Source organism: Saccopteryx leptura, chromosome 4 (genome assembly GCF_036850995.1).
Source record: "Saccopteryx leptura isolate mSacLep1 chromosome 4, mSacLep1_pri_phased_curated, whole genome shotgun sequence".
Lineage (NCBI taxonomy): Eukaryota > Metazoa > Chordata > Mammalia > Chiroptera > Emballonuridae > Saccopteryx > Saccopteryx leptura.
In genome coordinates, this window is record NC_089506.1 from 180,455,060 (window position 1) to 180,470,623 (window position 15,564).

Consider the following 15,564-nt stretch of genomic DNA (forward strand, 5'->3'; position numbering starts at 1 on the left):
GTTGGGGATCTGATGGCTTCATGTAAAAGGCCATCTGTCCCGGGCACAGGGATGAAGGCCTTGGGTGCCTTCCATTTTAGCTCCCACAAGGTAGCAGAATGCATTCGTGTAAGGGTGGCTTCCTGGGTCATTTGTTTATTCCCAAATTTGCAAATAGGAAAATGATTTGGCAAATTGTCTGTTTCCTCTTCATCTCTTCACATCACAACTTAACTACCTTTGCAGCATCCCTTAAGTACTTAACTGAAACAGATCTACGCACTGATTTTTTTTTTCTTGTGTCTTTATAAAGAATGGTGAATTTGTTCCACTGTAAATCAAAAGTCATTGCTGCGTTTGACATTCCATATACCCTTACAGTTATCCAAAACTTTGACTTTTCTGACGAATGCATCATCCTTTTCTTAGGTTGCTGTACTTTTTATTTCCATTGCCAGGAGCAGCACACAACTTTTGCTTCAAGATCATTTTTCCCAAAGAATTAAGGTGTATGCTTTCCCAAAGAATTAAGATGTATGCCTTCCCTTGGCCCTGGCCAGTTGGCTTAGCGGTAGAGCGTTGGCCTGGCGTGTGGGGGACCCAGGTTCGATTCCCGGCCAGGGCACATAGGAGAAGCGCCCATTTGCTTCTCCACCCCTCCCCCTCCTTCCTCTCTGTCTCTCTCTTCCCCTCCCGCAGCCGAAGCTCCATTGGAGCAAAGATGGCCTGGGCGCTGGGGATGGCTCCTTGGCCTCTGCCCCAGGCGCTAGACTGGCTCTGGTCACAATAGAGCGACGCCCCGGAGGGGCAGAACATCGCCCCCTGGTGGGCAGAGCATCGCCCCTGGTGGGCGTGCCGGGTGGATCCCGGTCCGGCGCATGCCGGAGTCTGTCTGACTATCTCTCCCCGTTTCCAGCTTCAGAAAAGTACAAAAAAAAAAAAATGTATGCCTTCCCTAAAGTGACTTCCTGTGTAACCATGGGAGCAGGAGAGGCAAAGCCTCCATGTGTGATATAGGTTGAAGCAGTAGCTGGGCATCTGCTTGTCTATGCCCATAGCTCAGTCCCCACACCAACCTGGCAGCCATGCTGTTCAAGTTTAAACCTCTTCAAATTAAAAGTTACTGCACAGAGTAGACCTTTGAGGTCACAGGGGAAGAGCTAAAGGTACAGCGAATAAATAAGTCGGAGATTCTGACATGCCTGACTTCAGGGTAGGGGTTGGCAGTGAGGATGCATGTGGCTGGCAATGCAGACAGATGGCAGCCCACCAGCTTCATTGAATTTATCATTAACTATATTTAAACACAATCAATCTTGAATTTCCTCTTCTTAAACTGTGCTTTGGAACAAAAGCAAAAAAAAAAAAAAAAGAAAGAAGGAAAGAAATAAAAAGAAGAGAAAAGAGGGAGAAGGTAAGACTTTGCCAGACCAAAGGGTGTATGGGCACATGGCAGCCAAAACAAAAGGCCTGATTTTAATTGAATTATAGACTGTGTAATTATTTAACTTGTACCAGCTGGTCTCTAGAAGCTACCAGATTCCTTAGAGACCTTGTCCTTGGCTGGAAACATAAGGTACCTTATTAGTAACAACAACAACAAAAAGGCCTTCTGTACCTGTGTTGTCCCTGACCCTCAAAGAACATAATGTGGAAGGAAAAGAACTCTCGAAGTTCATTTCTGATTTAAGAAGCAGTCCTCCCTCTCTTTGAGTATGTGAGTGGATTTGCTAATGCACCTGTATTCTCTAAGGAATGGGCCAACACAAACAGGGTGTTATTGCATCAGACAGGTAAGAGTAATTTCTCTAGTTAGTCCTTGGAGACTTTCTTTTTCATTTGGAAGTGCTAGCTATTTAATTTGTTTGTAATATAAAATTGGCAAACTGACAATAGCTACAAGTGCACCCCCTCCTCCGCCTTGCTGTCTTGATACCCTGTGGGAAGCACTTGGGGTCTCCATGTAGATGCTACGCTTCATCTATCAACATCAAGCTAACTAAAGAACCTTCTTATTGACAAATGTGTCCCAATTACACATTCCTCACTTGTAATGCTAAAATAATCCTGAGTTTCCCATGATCATTTTTCTTTTAGATTAAATGTTTTTTTCCTCCATCCCCCCCCCCAATTTTGCAATACTGAAGTCATTCCTAATATGTTCTCATTTACATAAGAACGTGTTTCCTAAGGTAGAGAGCAAAACATTTCTAGAAGCTGTATTTTCTGCATTAAAATGAGATTGAAGACAGCCCCATGATTAAAGAAAGAGCTTGTCCTTTATTTGTTTTGAAACACCCTTCTCTAAAGAAAGATTGATTGGCACCAAGCGTAGTTCCCATAAATCATGGCTGTTGATTTTACGTTTGTTTTACCCTTCTGATTTTATGCCCCCTGTGTCATAATTTGTTATCCTGATAGCCATCCCCTGAGCTGGTGCTGGGTCTGAACCTGCAAGGGGGTTTCTTTCAGTTCAGTCTAATCTATCTGTGAAACAGATGAGCTTTCAAATGCAGAACCACGCTCCTCTTACTTTTTATAACATTGCCCCGTATTTTCCATAGAGATTACAGATTGGACACAGTAAAACCTGTGACACATGGCAACGTTAGGGATGTCTGTGTAGTCCAATCAGCATTGGCACAGATACGGCTCCTGGCCGCCCTGGGTGTTCCAGGAAGCTAGATGCTTCTCCCCCTGGCTTTCTGCACAGAGATTTCACTCTGAGGCTTCACAGTGCACATGGATTGGCCATCTCTGGACATTCTCAAGGTCAGAGCATCCTTCCCTCTTCCACAAGAAGCAGAAGTGATGGGTGATGGACTGTCTCTGCCAGATACACTGCACCTTGTTTCCTAGAGAAAGGCCATCAGCCCTCTCTTTCATCTGCACCTGCTTAGATGCTTAGAGGTCGAGCTTGGGATGCTCCCAGATCACCAAGCAGCCAATTAGCTAGACTTCCTGGATATACGTGTTGGACTCAAGTATCATGTCTTGTGTTTTGATTTTTTTCTGTCCAATGTGAGTGAATGTCACACTCTCAGTTAAAGTTGTATTTTACACCCTTTCTCCTCTGGCTTCCCATCCAGTACTCAGTCACATCACTCAAGACCATCCCAGAACTGTGCCGAAGATGTGATGCGCAAAACGAAGACAGATCAGGTAGGTTTTGCTTCTCGCCTCTCCTCCTGGTCCTGGATTTTAGTGTGAAAGCTGCTTCCCCTCACATTGTTTGCTCCTGCTTTCTGTTTCCTTTTTCTTTTATAGCTTCTCTACTCACCCTCCTCCCCACTCTCAAAGAACAGATGTTAGGTCATCCTCCAAAGGCTAACAGGACAGGGAGGCTGTCATGAGGACACACGGCTGTGTACAAATAAACGTAGGCGATCATCTTGACAGCCCAAACCACAGTATGCACAGCAATTTACTGAAAAACCCAAGAAACCTTTGGTGACAAAACGTAATGATGCAGGCGCCAATGAAAAAAAAATGTTGGGTGCATCTGAGACCCATACAGCAAGGCCAGCTTAGGGGATGGCACTTGACCAACATCTGCAACTTTGTCAGGGATGTGACATGCTAGAATCTGCAATAAGGCATACTGCAGCAGTTAAGATTAGAGCGAAGCTTTGGAGTTTAATAGTGTAAACTAAAGAGAATTATGGCATATAGATGAAAACCAGCTGGTTGACCTTCTGTCCTTGCATCCCCCCACCCTCAACAAGAAGAAGTACATTCGGGCTTGTTTTTCCCTCTGTAAATCAAATTAAACCTCCTTCCTTTTTTTCTCTGTGATGGGCAAAAATGAAAATAAAAATGGATATTGATGGGAATGATACCATGGCATTAAACTATGAAATGATGTTTATTATTTTTTCCGAGTAATTACTCTAAGTCATCCCATTAACCTTGCCAAAGCTGGACCTCCTCTGATAGCAGCTAGAATCCTGAGAACCGTAGGTGATGGGAGGTTTAAGATAATCCTGAAATGATGTGTTTCATGTTTAAAAATTAATAGGTGGTCCTTACCTATGCAGCTACTTAGAGTTCTTAGAATCCTTCCTCACGGAAAGGACTTATACAAAGCTAACTTATTTTTCTCCTGTTTGTTTTCTTTTGACATTTTGCTTAGACGAGACGGGGAAAACAATTAGTCTTGCTGTGTGTGTGAGAGAGAGAGAGAGAGAGAGAGAGAGAGAGAAAGTAGTATTTCAATGTTTGGATCAGAAACATGATAGAAGAAGGTTTTAAGTTCAAATAAGAGTGTTCATTTACCTTCAAGTTTTAAAAAAGTATTTTTTTTATTTCAAACACACTCAAGTTTATATCGGCTTTAACAGAAGCTTTGACCAGAAGGCTTATCAGTATGTGTTCCCTTGAAAGGCATCACTGGGTTCCAGGTTGAACCTCTGACTGCAGTGGACAGACCACCAGCCTCAGAGTCAAGGGACCTGAGTCCAGCCGTTCAAGTTAGCATTCAACCATTTGTCAGCTGTACGACCCTGAGGTTATAACTAAGTTATCTAGAAAGTAAAAAGGAAACTTATTTTGCCAATGTTACCAGACTATTGTTAGGATAAAAATTAGGTAACATATATGAGGTACTTTGTAGATAGAGTATTTTATTTCTTCATTGATTTGAATTAGGGCGTAAGGAAGTAAAAATAATAGCAAACACTTCACTGTTGCTTAATGTGTATGCTGGATATGGTTGAAAGCACTTTACTAACATTAGCTCAATTAATCATAAAATCCCTGTGAGCTAAGCACTAAGATGTTTGTATTATAGATGGGCAAACTGAAACACAGAACAGAGAAATGAAATACCTTGCCCGGAGCCATACAGCAGTTAAGTTACAGAGCATTCAAACCCCAGGAAGTCTGCCTCTAGAGTTATTTTACCATTCTGGATACTACCTCTCAGATAGCTGGACTTGGTGGCATTAATTTAATTTTAGGATATTATCCTTTTAAAACATTAAAAAAACAGTATTTTCCCTCATCAATTAAGTGGTGAATTTCTTTGCATTGTTAAATAGCTTTTCTTGCTTACCAAGTGAAATGACTTAACCAAAGCTTTTGAAACTGATTTTTTCTGGGACTTGTTCATTCCATTTTCTCCAGGTTGTGTGACTTCTAGCCACTTCCACAATAGGCGATGTTAGACATTTCCTCTCTGGTTGAGAAGGGGGCCATTTCAAGTTCAGAAGCTTGAAAACTTTATGCAGAGCAAAGACCCAGTGCTAAAGGTCATCTGCATTAATTAGACCTGATAGGAAATGGATCTATGAGTGGGGGAAAAAAAATCTCAATATAATCCCATGCACAGTCCAATCTGATAGGCCATTTTGAGGCTATCACAGTCCAGTTCAATTTGATAGGTCATCTTGAGGTAAACTACTTTCCAACGGAGTGAGAATGGTCCAAGGAAAAGAAACGCATGAAAATAGCTATCTCTCGATAGCATTGCGTATCTATGGGTTCCTTTGAAAGAAATCTTAACAAGTCTTCACAGCCAGTTTTAGAAAGAACTGAGGCATTTTCAGTGAGTTCTGTGGGCATCCAAATGTAGGAATACCACCTCCTGCAGCCCTCCAGGCTTTCTTGTGCCAGACACCGAGGAGGAGTCGGGGCTGCTTGCAAATTTTCATCTTTATGGTGGTTTTCCCAACAGATGGCTGCAGAAAGCACCTTAGCTTCTGAGAAGAGTCCACATCTTTCTTTTGGATGGGGCACCCTCTAGGGAAACTGTTCCCCAAACCTCCTGTCACTTAGCATATCCTCCACCAGATAAAGACATTTCTCCTTTCCTTTCTAAAGTGTGTTAAGCACTTTCTACTAAATGTAAATTGTCCAATGTTGACATCCATCCCTGTATTAACAAGTTCTGACCAGATGTTCTTGGATCCATTTTTTTTCTTTTATTTAGTCATTCAGCAAATAATCGTTGAGTGTTCTCTGTCCTAGGCACCGAGGACACAATGACAAGATGCAGACAAGAGGCAAGCAAAGGAATCACTGAACCAGATCATTTCAGAGAATGAGAGAGTGATAAGAGGTGATTGAAGTCATGTGATGGAGTCATTTGTAGGAGTTGGGGAGGGGAAGGGGCTTGGTGGGGGATCAGGCGGTGCAGAAGGACCCAGCCACGTGAAAACCAGTAAAGAGGGCTGGAGGCAGAAGCACTAGCAAGTGTAAAGTCCCTGAGCCAGGAATGAGCTTAGCATGTGTGAGGAAGGAAAAGAAAACCAGTGTAGCTGCCGTGTGGTGATCTCAGTGAGGATGAGGTCACGGTCAGGCTGGTCTGTAGGGCCCTGTCCATCATGTGTGTGGAGTTCAGATCTATTCCAAGTGCTGTGAGGGCACTGCCTGCAGGAGTCCAGTTTTTCTAAAATCCTATTACCTGGAGAGAGCCTCGGTGTGTAGAATCACAACTCTCAAGAAGGGACCCTAAAACTAATCTAGTCTGAGAGAGAGCTAGTGAGATTGTAAATGACAAAGCAGATGGGTAAAATGTTGACAACTGATGAATGTAGATTAAAGGTACACAATGTTCTTTGTACTGTTTTTTTATTTTTTCAAGTCTTCTAGAAATTTATTTACAAATAAAGAGTTATTTTTAAAAGGCAAAAAAACTTCGCATAGTCTAAAGTCCATTAGGTCTTTGAAGGTGACCCTAATTATCCTTCCCTGGGGTCATCCAGCCTGTACGTCATCACCTCAGTGACATGGAACTCTCAGCTGCATGGGGCCACCAGCCATAGAAGTTTTTTTTTTTGGGGGGGGGGTGATATTGGTTAATGAAATTATATATAGGTTTCTACTGTACAATTCTATAATCATCAGCTGGATATTTCATGTGTGTTTACCACCCAAAGATAAAGGAAGTCAAATACATGGTGACGAAAGGTTAATATTTTAGTTCAGCCAAAATCAGTGTCTCTCAAATTTTCCTCCCTTAATCCTGGTTCTTCCTTTGGAATGCTGGAGAAGGACAGGCCATCCTGGACAATGGTACCACTAAGTGTTTGGAGATGGCCGTCATTCTCAGTCCTGTCTCCTCCAGGTTGTAACTTCTCTCCACAGTTTTAAGTGCATCCTGCTCTTCCTTCTTGCACTCTGGTGGGTGACCACCGTTAATCAGCACCCCTCTTAAAAGTGGAGCGCCCTGAACTGAACCTAAAGTTCCTCCATGTATGGTCCAATCAGAACCAGTCAGCCCCACAGAGCACCTCCCAGGACTTAAGTACCTTCCACCTTTTCTGCCTCCCCTAGTGGGCTACAAAGAGAAGACTCATGCCTGTCTGCTTTGTCTGCTTTTCAGTTATTGAGAGGAATAGGAGTGTCTACTAAGCCCTGTTGGTGGTCCTGGGAAGCCCCTCTGTGAGACATAATACCTCACTCCACTTCCTCCCTAAACCCTGGGCCCGACCCCCGATGGGATTTAAGAAAGGCGAATGGCAGAGTATTGTCAGAGGCCCAGAAATGTCTCTACGCCTTTCTCTAGCTCACCGATGCCCATGGCCTGCCTTGGGAGTGCCCTTCCCGTAGAAATCTGTGTTTTCCCTCAACAAGAATATTTTAAATTGTTCTCCATCGATGACACTACGCTATCACTGGGTTTCTCACCGATGCCCATGGCCTGCCTTGGAAGTGCCCTTCCTGTAGAAATCTGTGTTTTCCCTCAACAGGAATATTTTAAATTGTTCCGCATCGATGACACTACGCTATCACTGGGTTTCAATTTTCTGAGAAATAAAGTTTTGAAAGGAAGTGTGAAGGTAGTAGAGATGCCGCAAGACAGCAGGAGAGAGGTGAAGAACTAGGAGTTAGAAGTTTGTGAGCGAGTGTTGCCTGTCCCTGGAGCTGCGAAGGTGCTATTGGGAGTCCCCAGTGTTTCCTTAGGTGTGTCGTGTGCCAGACAGTATGCCAGGTCCTCTGTGAATAGCTTATGTGTCCTCAGAATAATTCTCTGAAGAGAGGACCATTATTTATGCCCACTTTATTGACATGGAAACTGAGGCTCCCTGAGGTAACTAATTTGGTTATCGTTCTACAGCAGGGGTAGTCAACCTTTTTATACCTACTGCCCACTTTTGTATCTCTGTTAGTAGTAAAATTTTCTAACCACCCACCGGTTCCACAGTAATGCTGATTTATAAAGTAGGGAAGTAACTTTACTTTATAAAATTTATAAAGCAGAGTTACAGCAAGTTAAAGCATATAATAATAATTACTTACCAAGTACTTTATGTTGGATTTTCGCTAAGTTTGGCAGAATAAATCTTTATAAAACCACTTACTATAGTTAAATCTATCTTTTTATTTATACTTTGGTTGCTCCACTACTGCCCGCCATGAAAGAAAGCTGGAACGCCCCCTAGTGGGCGGTAGGGACCAGGTTGACTAGCACTGCTCTACAGCTAGCAAGTGTATCTGAAGCTGTGTCCGCTGACTCCAGAGCCAGTAAGAAATTGAGCCAGCTGCAGAGTAATTTTAGCCCAGGGAACTTTGGCTAATAGTGTGGGCCAGGGATTAGCAGCATGGACCTTGTATGTGAAAAAATTTACTCGTCTAAAAGAACGTTATTTGTGAGAAGTTTGCATGTATTCTCTGCCTGATCCCTGCTACTCATGGAGTAAAGAGGATAACACAGGACCGTGAGTGTTAACTCTGCCCTACAGTTTACCCACATGGGGACAAAAATATCTTATGTTGACTTATGTTATTCAAATCAAACATATTCAATGACATTAACTTTGAGTTTTAAAAATTAAATAGTAATTCAAATGCACATTTGTTTCAATTCATGGTGCTTTAAATGTCTTGTGATTCTTCAAAATGTGTATCTGCTGAGCTCATTGTATCATTTTCTTATGAAAGAAGGAAATAAATATTAATGCAGCTTTGCATCTGAGAACTTAGATGCTCGGAGATTATAAAATTTGGTTCTGTAACAGTAATAAATGGCCTGAGGATGTTTGAGAAAAGATTCTGAAAGAACATACCTAAATTATACATCACTGGATGACGATGAGTAAAGGTGCACAATACTTTTAAAACTTCATATCTGGTAAAAATAATTTTGGATGTATATTTAAAAGCATTGCAGATTTTCTGTATTTTTAGTCCCTGTGCATGTAAATTTTGTCATAAACCCTAAATTTTTTAAAATACAGGGTTTTTAAAGATTTCCAAGGATTTCAGACAGCACCCAAAATAATGAGTTGATGTGAAATTTATCCTTTCACGCTACTGTGACATAGCTGATGATACTAAGTAAATAAACAATATAAAAATTAAGATTTAATATTAAAGTATGAAAGGGAAGGTTGGCACGGCACTTGAAATTAAAAATCCTGCTAATTGAACCATTTCACATGATGTAACATAAAATGGACTCCCAAGAGTAGGAAACATGTTTGCTAAGATCTCAATCAAGAAAACAAACACTATGGCCCTGGCTGGTTGGCTCAGTGGTAGAGCATCAACCCAGCATGTAGATGTTTTGGGTTTGATTCCCAATCAAGGCACACAGAAGAAGCACCCATCTGCTTCTCCAGCCCCCTCCTCCCTTTTCTCTCTCTTCCCCTCCCACAGCCATGGCTCAGCTGGTTTGAGCACATTGGCCCTGGGCACTGAGGATGGCTCTGTGAAGCCTCTGCCTCAGGTGCTAAAAATAGTTCAGTTGCAAGCATGGCCCCAGATAGGCAGAGCATCGGCCCCAAACGGGTTGCCAGAAGAATCCCAGTCGAGGAACATACAGAAGTCTGTCGCTCTATCTCCCGTCCTCTCACTTGGAAAAGAAGAAAAAAAAAGAAAGAAAATGAACACTTTAATTCAATAAAGAATCTAACATTTATGTCAAAATTCTCAGTTTATCTAAATATAGTAAAAATTTACATACAATAAAACATCTAGATGTGAATGTTAATCAAATAAAACAATAATTTTTATTTTTTTGAATAAAATAAAAATTATACAAGTAATATAATTCATTGTAATAAATGGAAAGTAAAAACTACAATTAACTCTGCCGCCAAAATTACTGTCTCTTTATAGTATTTTTTCTGGAGGCACTTTTTATAGTATTTTTTCTGGAGGCATTTTTTATAGTGTTTCTTCTGGAGGCTTTATTTGGGGGGATGGTTGTAATCATAATGTTAGGACAGTTATATCTGTTGCTTTTTTTTCTGTTGCGAGAGAATGTGCATGGCCATCATTTTGAATGAACCACAGAAATTATTCCTGAGGGTAGAGCTGCACTCTGGCCAGAGGGAGAGACCATCTCTACCTTTAAATCATTAACACTCTGTTTATGTTCCTACGAGAAAGAGTAGGTGTCCTATTTGGAAATATAGGAGCACGGAGTGATAGAGAAGTTAAAATTAAACTCTGGTAATGTAAAAAAAAAAAAGAAAGAAAGGGGTGGAATGTAACAGAGCCTATGTATGTTGCATCTTGGCACCTTTCTCTCTTCACTTGAACATTTCTTCTCTTTATTTGACCATAGCTATAAGCAGCAAATTTTTTTCTTTTTTTAAAAAAAATTTAATTGAATTTATTGGGGTGACATTGGTCAATAAAATTAAACAGGTGAGCACCTACCCCCCCCAATCTTTGTCTGTCATCTCCCTGTCTCCTCTCTGCAGTTCCCTGCTGCAGTCCCCACAGTGTTGTCTGTGTCTATAAGTGTTCTTTCCTTTGCTTAATCCCATCGCCTTTTACACCTATCTCTCCAACCCCCATCCTGTCTGACAGCTGAGTCTGTTCTCCATATCTATGTCTCTGTTTCTATTTTGTTTGTTAGTTTATTTTGTTCACTAGATTCCACATATAAGTGAAATCATATTGTACTTGTCTTTCTCTGACTCGCTTATTTCATTTAGCATCATAATCTCCAGGTCCATCCATGCTGTCGCAAAAGGTAAGATTTCCTTCTTTTTTATGGCTGCGTAGTAGTCCATTGTGAAAATGGACCACAACTTTTTTATCCACTCTACTGATGGGCGGCGCTTGGGCTGCTTCCCAATCTTGGCTATTGTAAATAACACTTTAATCATCATAAGGGTGTATATATTCTTTCAAATTAGTGTTTCCAGCAATTCTACTTCTAGGAATATATCCAACGTAGCTCCCTGATTTTCTTAAATGCTAGCAGCCTTGGGGAATTAAGAAAATCGGGAATGAGACATATTAGAGGGAGAGAAAAATCTAGGTGAAGGGACTCAACAGTCTCCTCTCCTGTGTTTTGGTTATTTTTATTGGACTCTAAGAAACAAATGTTTCACACTTATAAATGACAGAAATTGCTTGGTAGAAATGAGTTCGAAGAAATCTGGATAAGGAAGGACAAGAAACTGGAAGTACAAAGACAAGCATTTAGCCAGGGAGGGAAAGAACTGAAGCACAGGGACAAGGAGAAGTATCTTGTACCTTGTCGAGGCCTCACAATGACTTTCTTCTCTGAAGTCTCAGTCCTGTCCTAAGGGTGAGGTGGTGTCTGATCCCATCTTCCCAGCCCAAGGCTAAAGTATGAGTACATGGCACTAGGGCAGGGGAAGGGGGCGTGGTTACTAGATTTGGGGCTTTATAGCATCTCTGACAGCATCTCTTTTGTTGCTAAAAACATATCCTTTTCCTTTGGTTCCCACTACTAGGTGGGCTCTTTCTTCCCATTTTAAATGACCCCTGTTTGGTCCATATATCTCCTTGGCCCTGACCCTTCCCTTTAAAAAAACCACAAAAGAAACTGAAGTAACAGAAACAGAATCCTAGAATCTCATAGTTGAAGAATCCTCAGAGAAAGTCAAGAGCTTTGACTTTCACAAAAGCCCAGACCTTGCTCTGGCAGTTGATCCCTGAGGCCCTTGCATCTCACATTGTGGTCCAGACCCAGCACCAGCACCAGCACCAGCACCGTCAACATCACTTGGGACTTTCTTAGCAGTGCAGACTCTCAAGCCTTGCCCCAGACTCCAGAATCAGACCTGCATTTTAAGAAGCTCTCCAGGTGATTCATTTATGCATATGCAACATGGAGAAGCAGGTTGCCACCTCACTGCTCATCTCTTGTTCATGGTTAAGCATGGGGACCTTTTCTTTTCAAGTGAGAGGAGGGGATATAGAGAGACAGACTCCTGCATGCGCCCGGACCGGGATCCACCTGGCAACGCCCATCGGGGGCCAGATGCTTAAGTCAACCAAGCTATTTTTAGCACCTGAGGCTGACAAACTTGGACCAATGATCTATTTTCAGGGTCCAGGTTGGAGCTTGAACCAATTAAACCATTGGCTGCAGGAGGGGAAGAGGGAGAGAAGGGGGAGTGGAAAAGAAGCAGATGGTTGCTTCTCTAGTGTGCTCCGACCAGGAATGAAACCAAGGACATCCATATGCCAGGCTGACACTCTATCCACTGAGCAAATGGGCCAGGGCCTAGGGTGATCTTTTCTAAAATGCAGATCTGATCACGCCACTCAATGCTCAAAGTATCCCAAGATGGTTCTCAAGATATACAGTGGGAAACACTCTTGTGTTGCCTTCAGCATATTGAGTTATCTTCTCCTGGATCAACAAGCTTCCTTGCATGCCACTCTGCCCTTGCCTTTGTGCCTGCCAGTCACGTCAAGGATCCTCCTGCAGTTCTCCAGGTGTGCTGTGTTCTTTCATATGGGATGCCCTTCCATCGTTCCTTTCACTTCCAAGTTCACCTTCTCAGGGCCCATTGACTTCCTCCCTAGACCACCACTATCCAGTAGAAATATAATGCAAGCCATTTACATAATTCAAGATTTTTCTAGTAGCTAGATTTAAAAATATATACCATCCTGACCTGTGGTGGCACAGTAGATAAAGCATCAACCTGGAATGCTGAGGTTGCCTGTTCGAAACCCCGGGCTTGCCCAGTCAAAGCACATATGAGGCCCTGGCCGGTTGGCTCAGTGGTAGAGCGTTGGCCTGGCGTGCAGAGGTCCCGGGTTCAATTCCCGGCCAGGGCACACAGGAGAAGCGCCCATCTGCTTCTCCACCCCTCCCCCTCTCCTTCCTCTCTGTCTCTCTCTTCCCCTCCCGCAGCCCAGACTCCATTGGAGCAAAGATGGCCCGGGCGCTGGGGATGGCTCCTTGGCCACTGCCCCAGGCACTAGAGTGGCTCTGGTCGCAACAGAGCAATGCCCCGGAGGGGCAGAACATCGCCCCCTGGTGGGCAGAGCGTCGCCCTTGGTGGGCGTGCTGGGTTGATCCCGGTCGGGCGCATGCGGGAGTCTGTCTGACTGTCTCTCCCCATTTCCAGCTTCAGAAAAATACAAAAAAAAACCCACATATGAGAGGCAACTACTATGAGTTGATGCTTTCCACTCCTCCCCCCACCCTTTCTCTTTCTTCTCTCTAAAACTCAGTAAGTGAAATCTTTGAAAATTTTTTAAATATATAAACATACAAGGTTAATTTAATAATATTTTTTTATTTAACCCAATAAATCAAAACTATTATCATTTTAATGTATATCACTAGCCACGTTTTAAGTGCTTAATAGCCACAGGTGTCAAATGGCTTCTGTTTTGAGCAATGCAAGCCTAAATTATATTAATAACCCTTCAAACTTATATTATTTCCTAGTTCTCTATGCTTTTCCTATTTAAATATCTGTCTTTAAAATATTATTGCCTGTCCTGGCCGGATGACTTAGTTGGTTGGAGCATCATCCCAGAGCACGGAGTTTGCCAGTTTGATTCCCTGGTCAGGGCACATACAGGAGCAGCCCAGTGTTCCTGTCTCTCTCTCCCTGCCTCTCACTAAATCAATCAATCAATCAATATAATTGCCTGACCTGTGGTGGGGTGGGACAGTGGATAAAGCCTGAACCTGGAATGCTGTGGTTGATAGTTTAAAACCCTGAGCTTGACCAATCAAAGCACATAAGAGAAGCAACTACTGTGAGCTGATGCTTCCTACTCCTTACGTCCCCTCACCTGTCTGTCTCCTCTCTCTAAAATTCAGTAAATAAAATCTCTGGGAAAGAATTATTAATGTGATGTTCGTTTGATATCAGTTTTCTCTAACAGACTAAATAAAATCTCTTTGGTGTAATTTTGTTCATTATAATATCTCCAGTGTCTGGCACTGGTGCTAAACACAGGGGTGGGCAAAAGTAGGCTTACAGTTGTGAAGCGGAGTTTATTCTTGTACTGTTTATTAATTATTGTATTTTGTCTTTTTTCATATGAACAACTGTAAACCTACTTTTGCCCACCCCTGTGTATATTGAGTTTGGATGGACGGATGGATGTGGGTTTTGTGTTTTAACTGAGGTTTGGGACAACCCTTCTCTTCATTTGGTTCAGCACTTAGATCCTTCAGTTATCTCCCCTCTTAGCTACAACCTCAGTGTCTTTCTCTCTGTGGGGTCATTACCCTCATCATACAAACACTCTATTTCCTATCTTGAAAAACCAAGTAAACAGTACCCCTTCTAGTGGCTTCCAGCCTGATTCTCTGCTGCTTCCTCTCCCTTCCCCCTATTTTCAGCCAACCTGCTTTAAAGAGATAAGGAGACCTCCATCTCTAGCCTTCTACTTCCCTTTCACCCTAAGTGCCGACGGCATGACCTTCACCTCTCTAGGAATGGCCGCAGCTTCCATGTTGCCAAATCCGTTGGCACTGCTCGTTCTCATCTTTCTTGGCCTTGATGTTATCTGAGACTTGGCCATGCTTTTCTGGAAACATCTTCCTCTCTTGGTTTTGTGATACCACTTTGTTCCTCATTTTCCTCCTAATATTCTGACACTTTCTTAGTCTCCTTTGCAACTCCTTCTCCTTCTCTGCTTGACCTGTAAATATCTACGTGGGACTTAAGTATTCAGTAGGACTCTGGCTCCTGTCAATATCCGTGTCTCTCTGGGTTGATGTCACATGTGTTTTCACAGCCTCACATACCACCTACATGTTGCCGCTGCTTGCCTCAGCTCTCCAAGCCTCCTGCTTCCTGGCCCACTCAGTATGTACACGAGCTGTCGTGTGCAATTCTGACGAGGAAGTCTTGAATCTCCCTTCTGAACATGTCCCTCTTCTTACTCCCCCTCATAAACATACCCAGTTCACTGAAAATCCACCCAGTGGCTGAGGCCAGAATTCTCCCTCTCCCTCCCACTCAACATCGATGTATATGTATTAGGCCCTGGGCTGTCAGTGCTCAAAGTGCCCCATCTGTCCGCTTGTCTTCATCTCAATAGCCACCAGCTCATCCGGGTCACCTCTATGTTTCTTCCGGGTTAACGGCCATGAACCAGTCTTCCCTCTTTGTTCCTCGCTAGTCCTTGCCCACCCGTTTCCCACAGAGTAGGCAGAAGGGTCTAGTGTATAATATAAAGCAGATTACTTCTCTGTGAACCCCCCCCCCCCAGGGATACCACATTTCAGTTAAAATACAAACCAAACTCTTTATTGTGGTCAATAAAGCCCCTAAATGAGCTGGCCTCTGACAGCCTCCCCAACTTCGTCTCTGATCGTGTTCAGCCTGGCTCACTGGGCTCTAGAGCAGGGGTCTCAAACTCAACTCAGCATGTGGCCCGCAGAGCAAGATCACA

At 42.9% G+C, this 15,564-nt stretch overlaps 1 protein-coding gene across 5 annotated transcripts in view; it reads left to right on the plus strand.

Moving 5' to 3' along the window:
* Positions 1-15,564, plus strand: part of SNCAIP (synuclein alpha interacting protein) — a 166,869-nt gene that overhangs the window by 104,289 nt on the left and 47,016 nt on the right. For 4 of the 5 annotated variants that reach the window (XM_066382094.1, XM_066382092.1, XM_066382096.1 and 1 more), the window contains exon 3: positions 3,069-3,141. In XM_066382094.1, the coding sequence (XP_066238191.1) occupies positions 3,069-3,141 (73 nt within the window). Of the gene's footprint in view, positions 1-2,717; positions 2,752-3,068; positions 3,142-15,564 lie in introns of those variants that run through there. The other variant, XM_066382095.1, reaches the window with a different exon arrangement.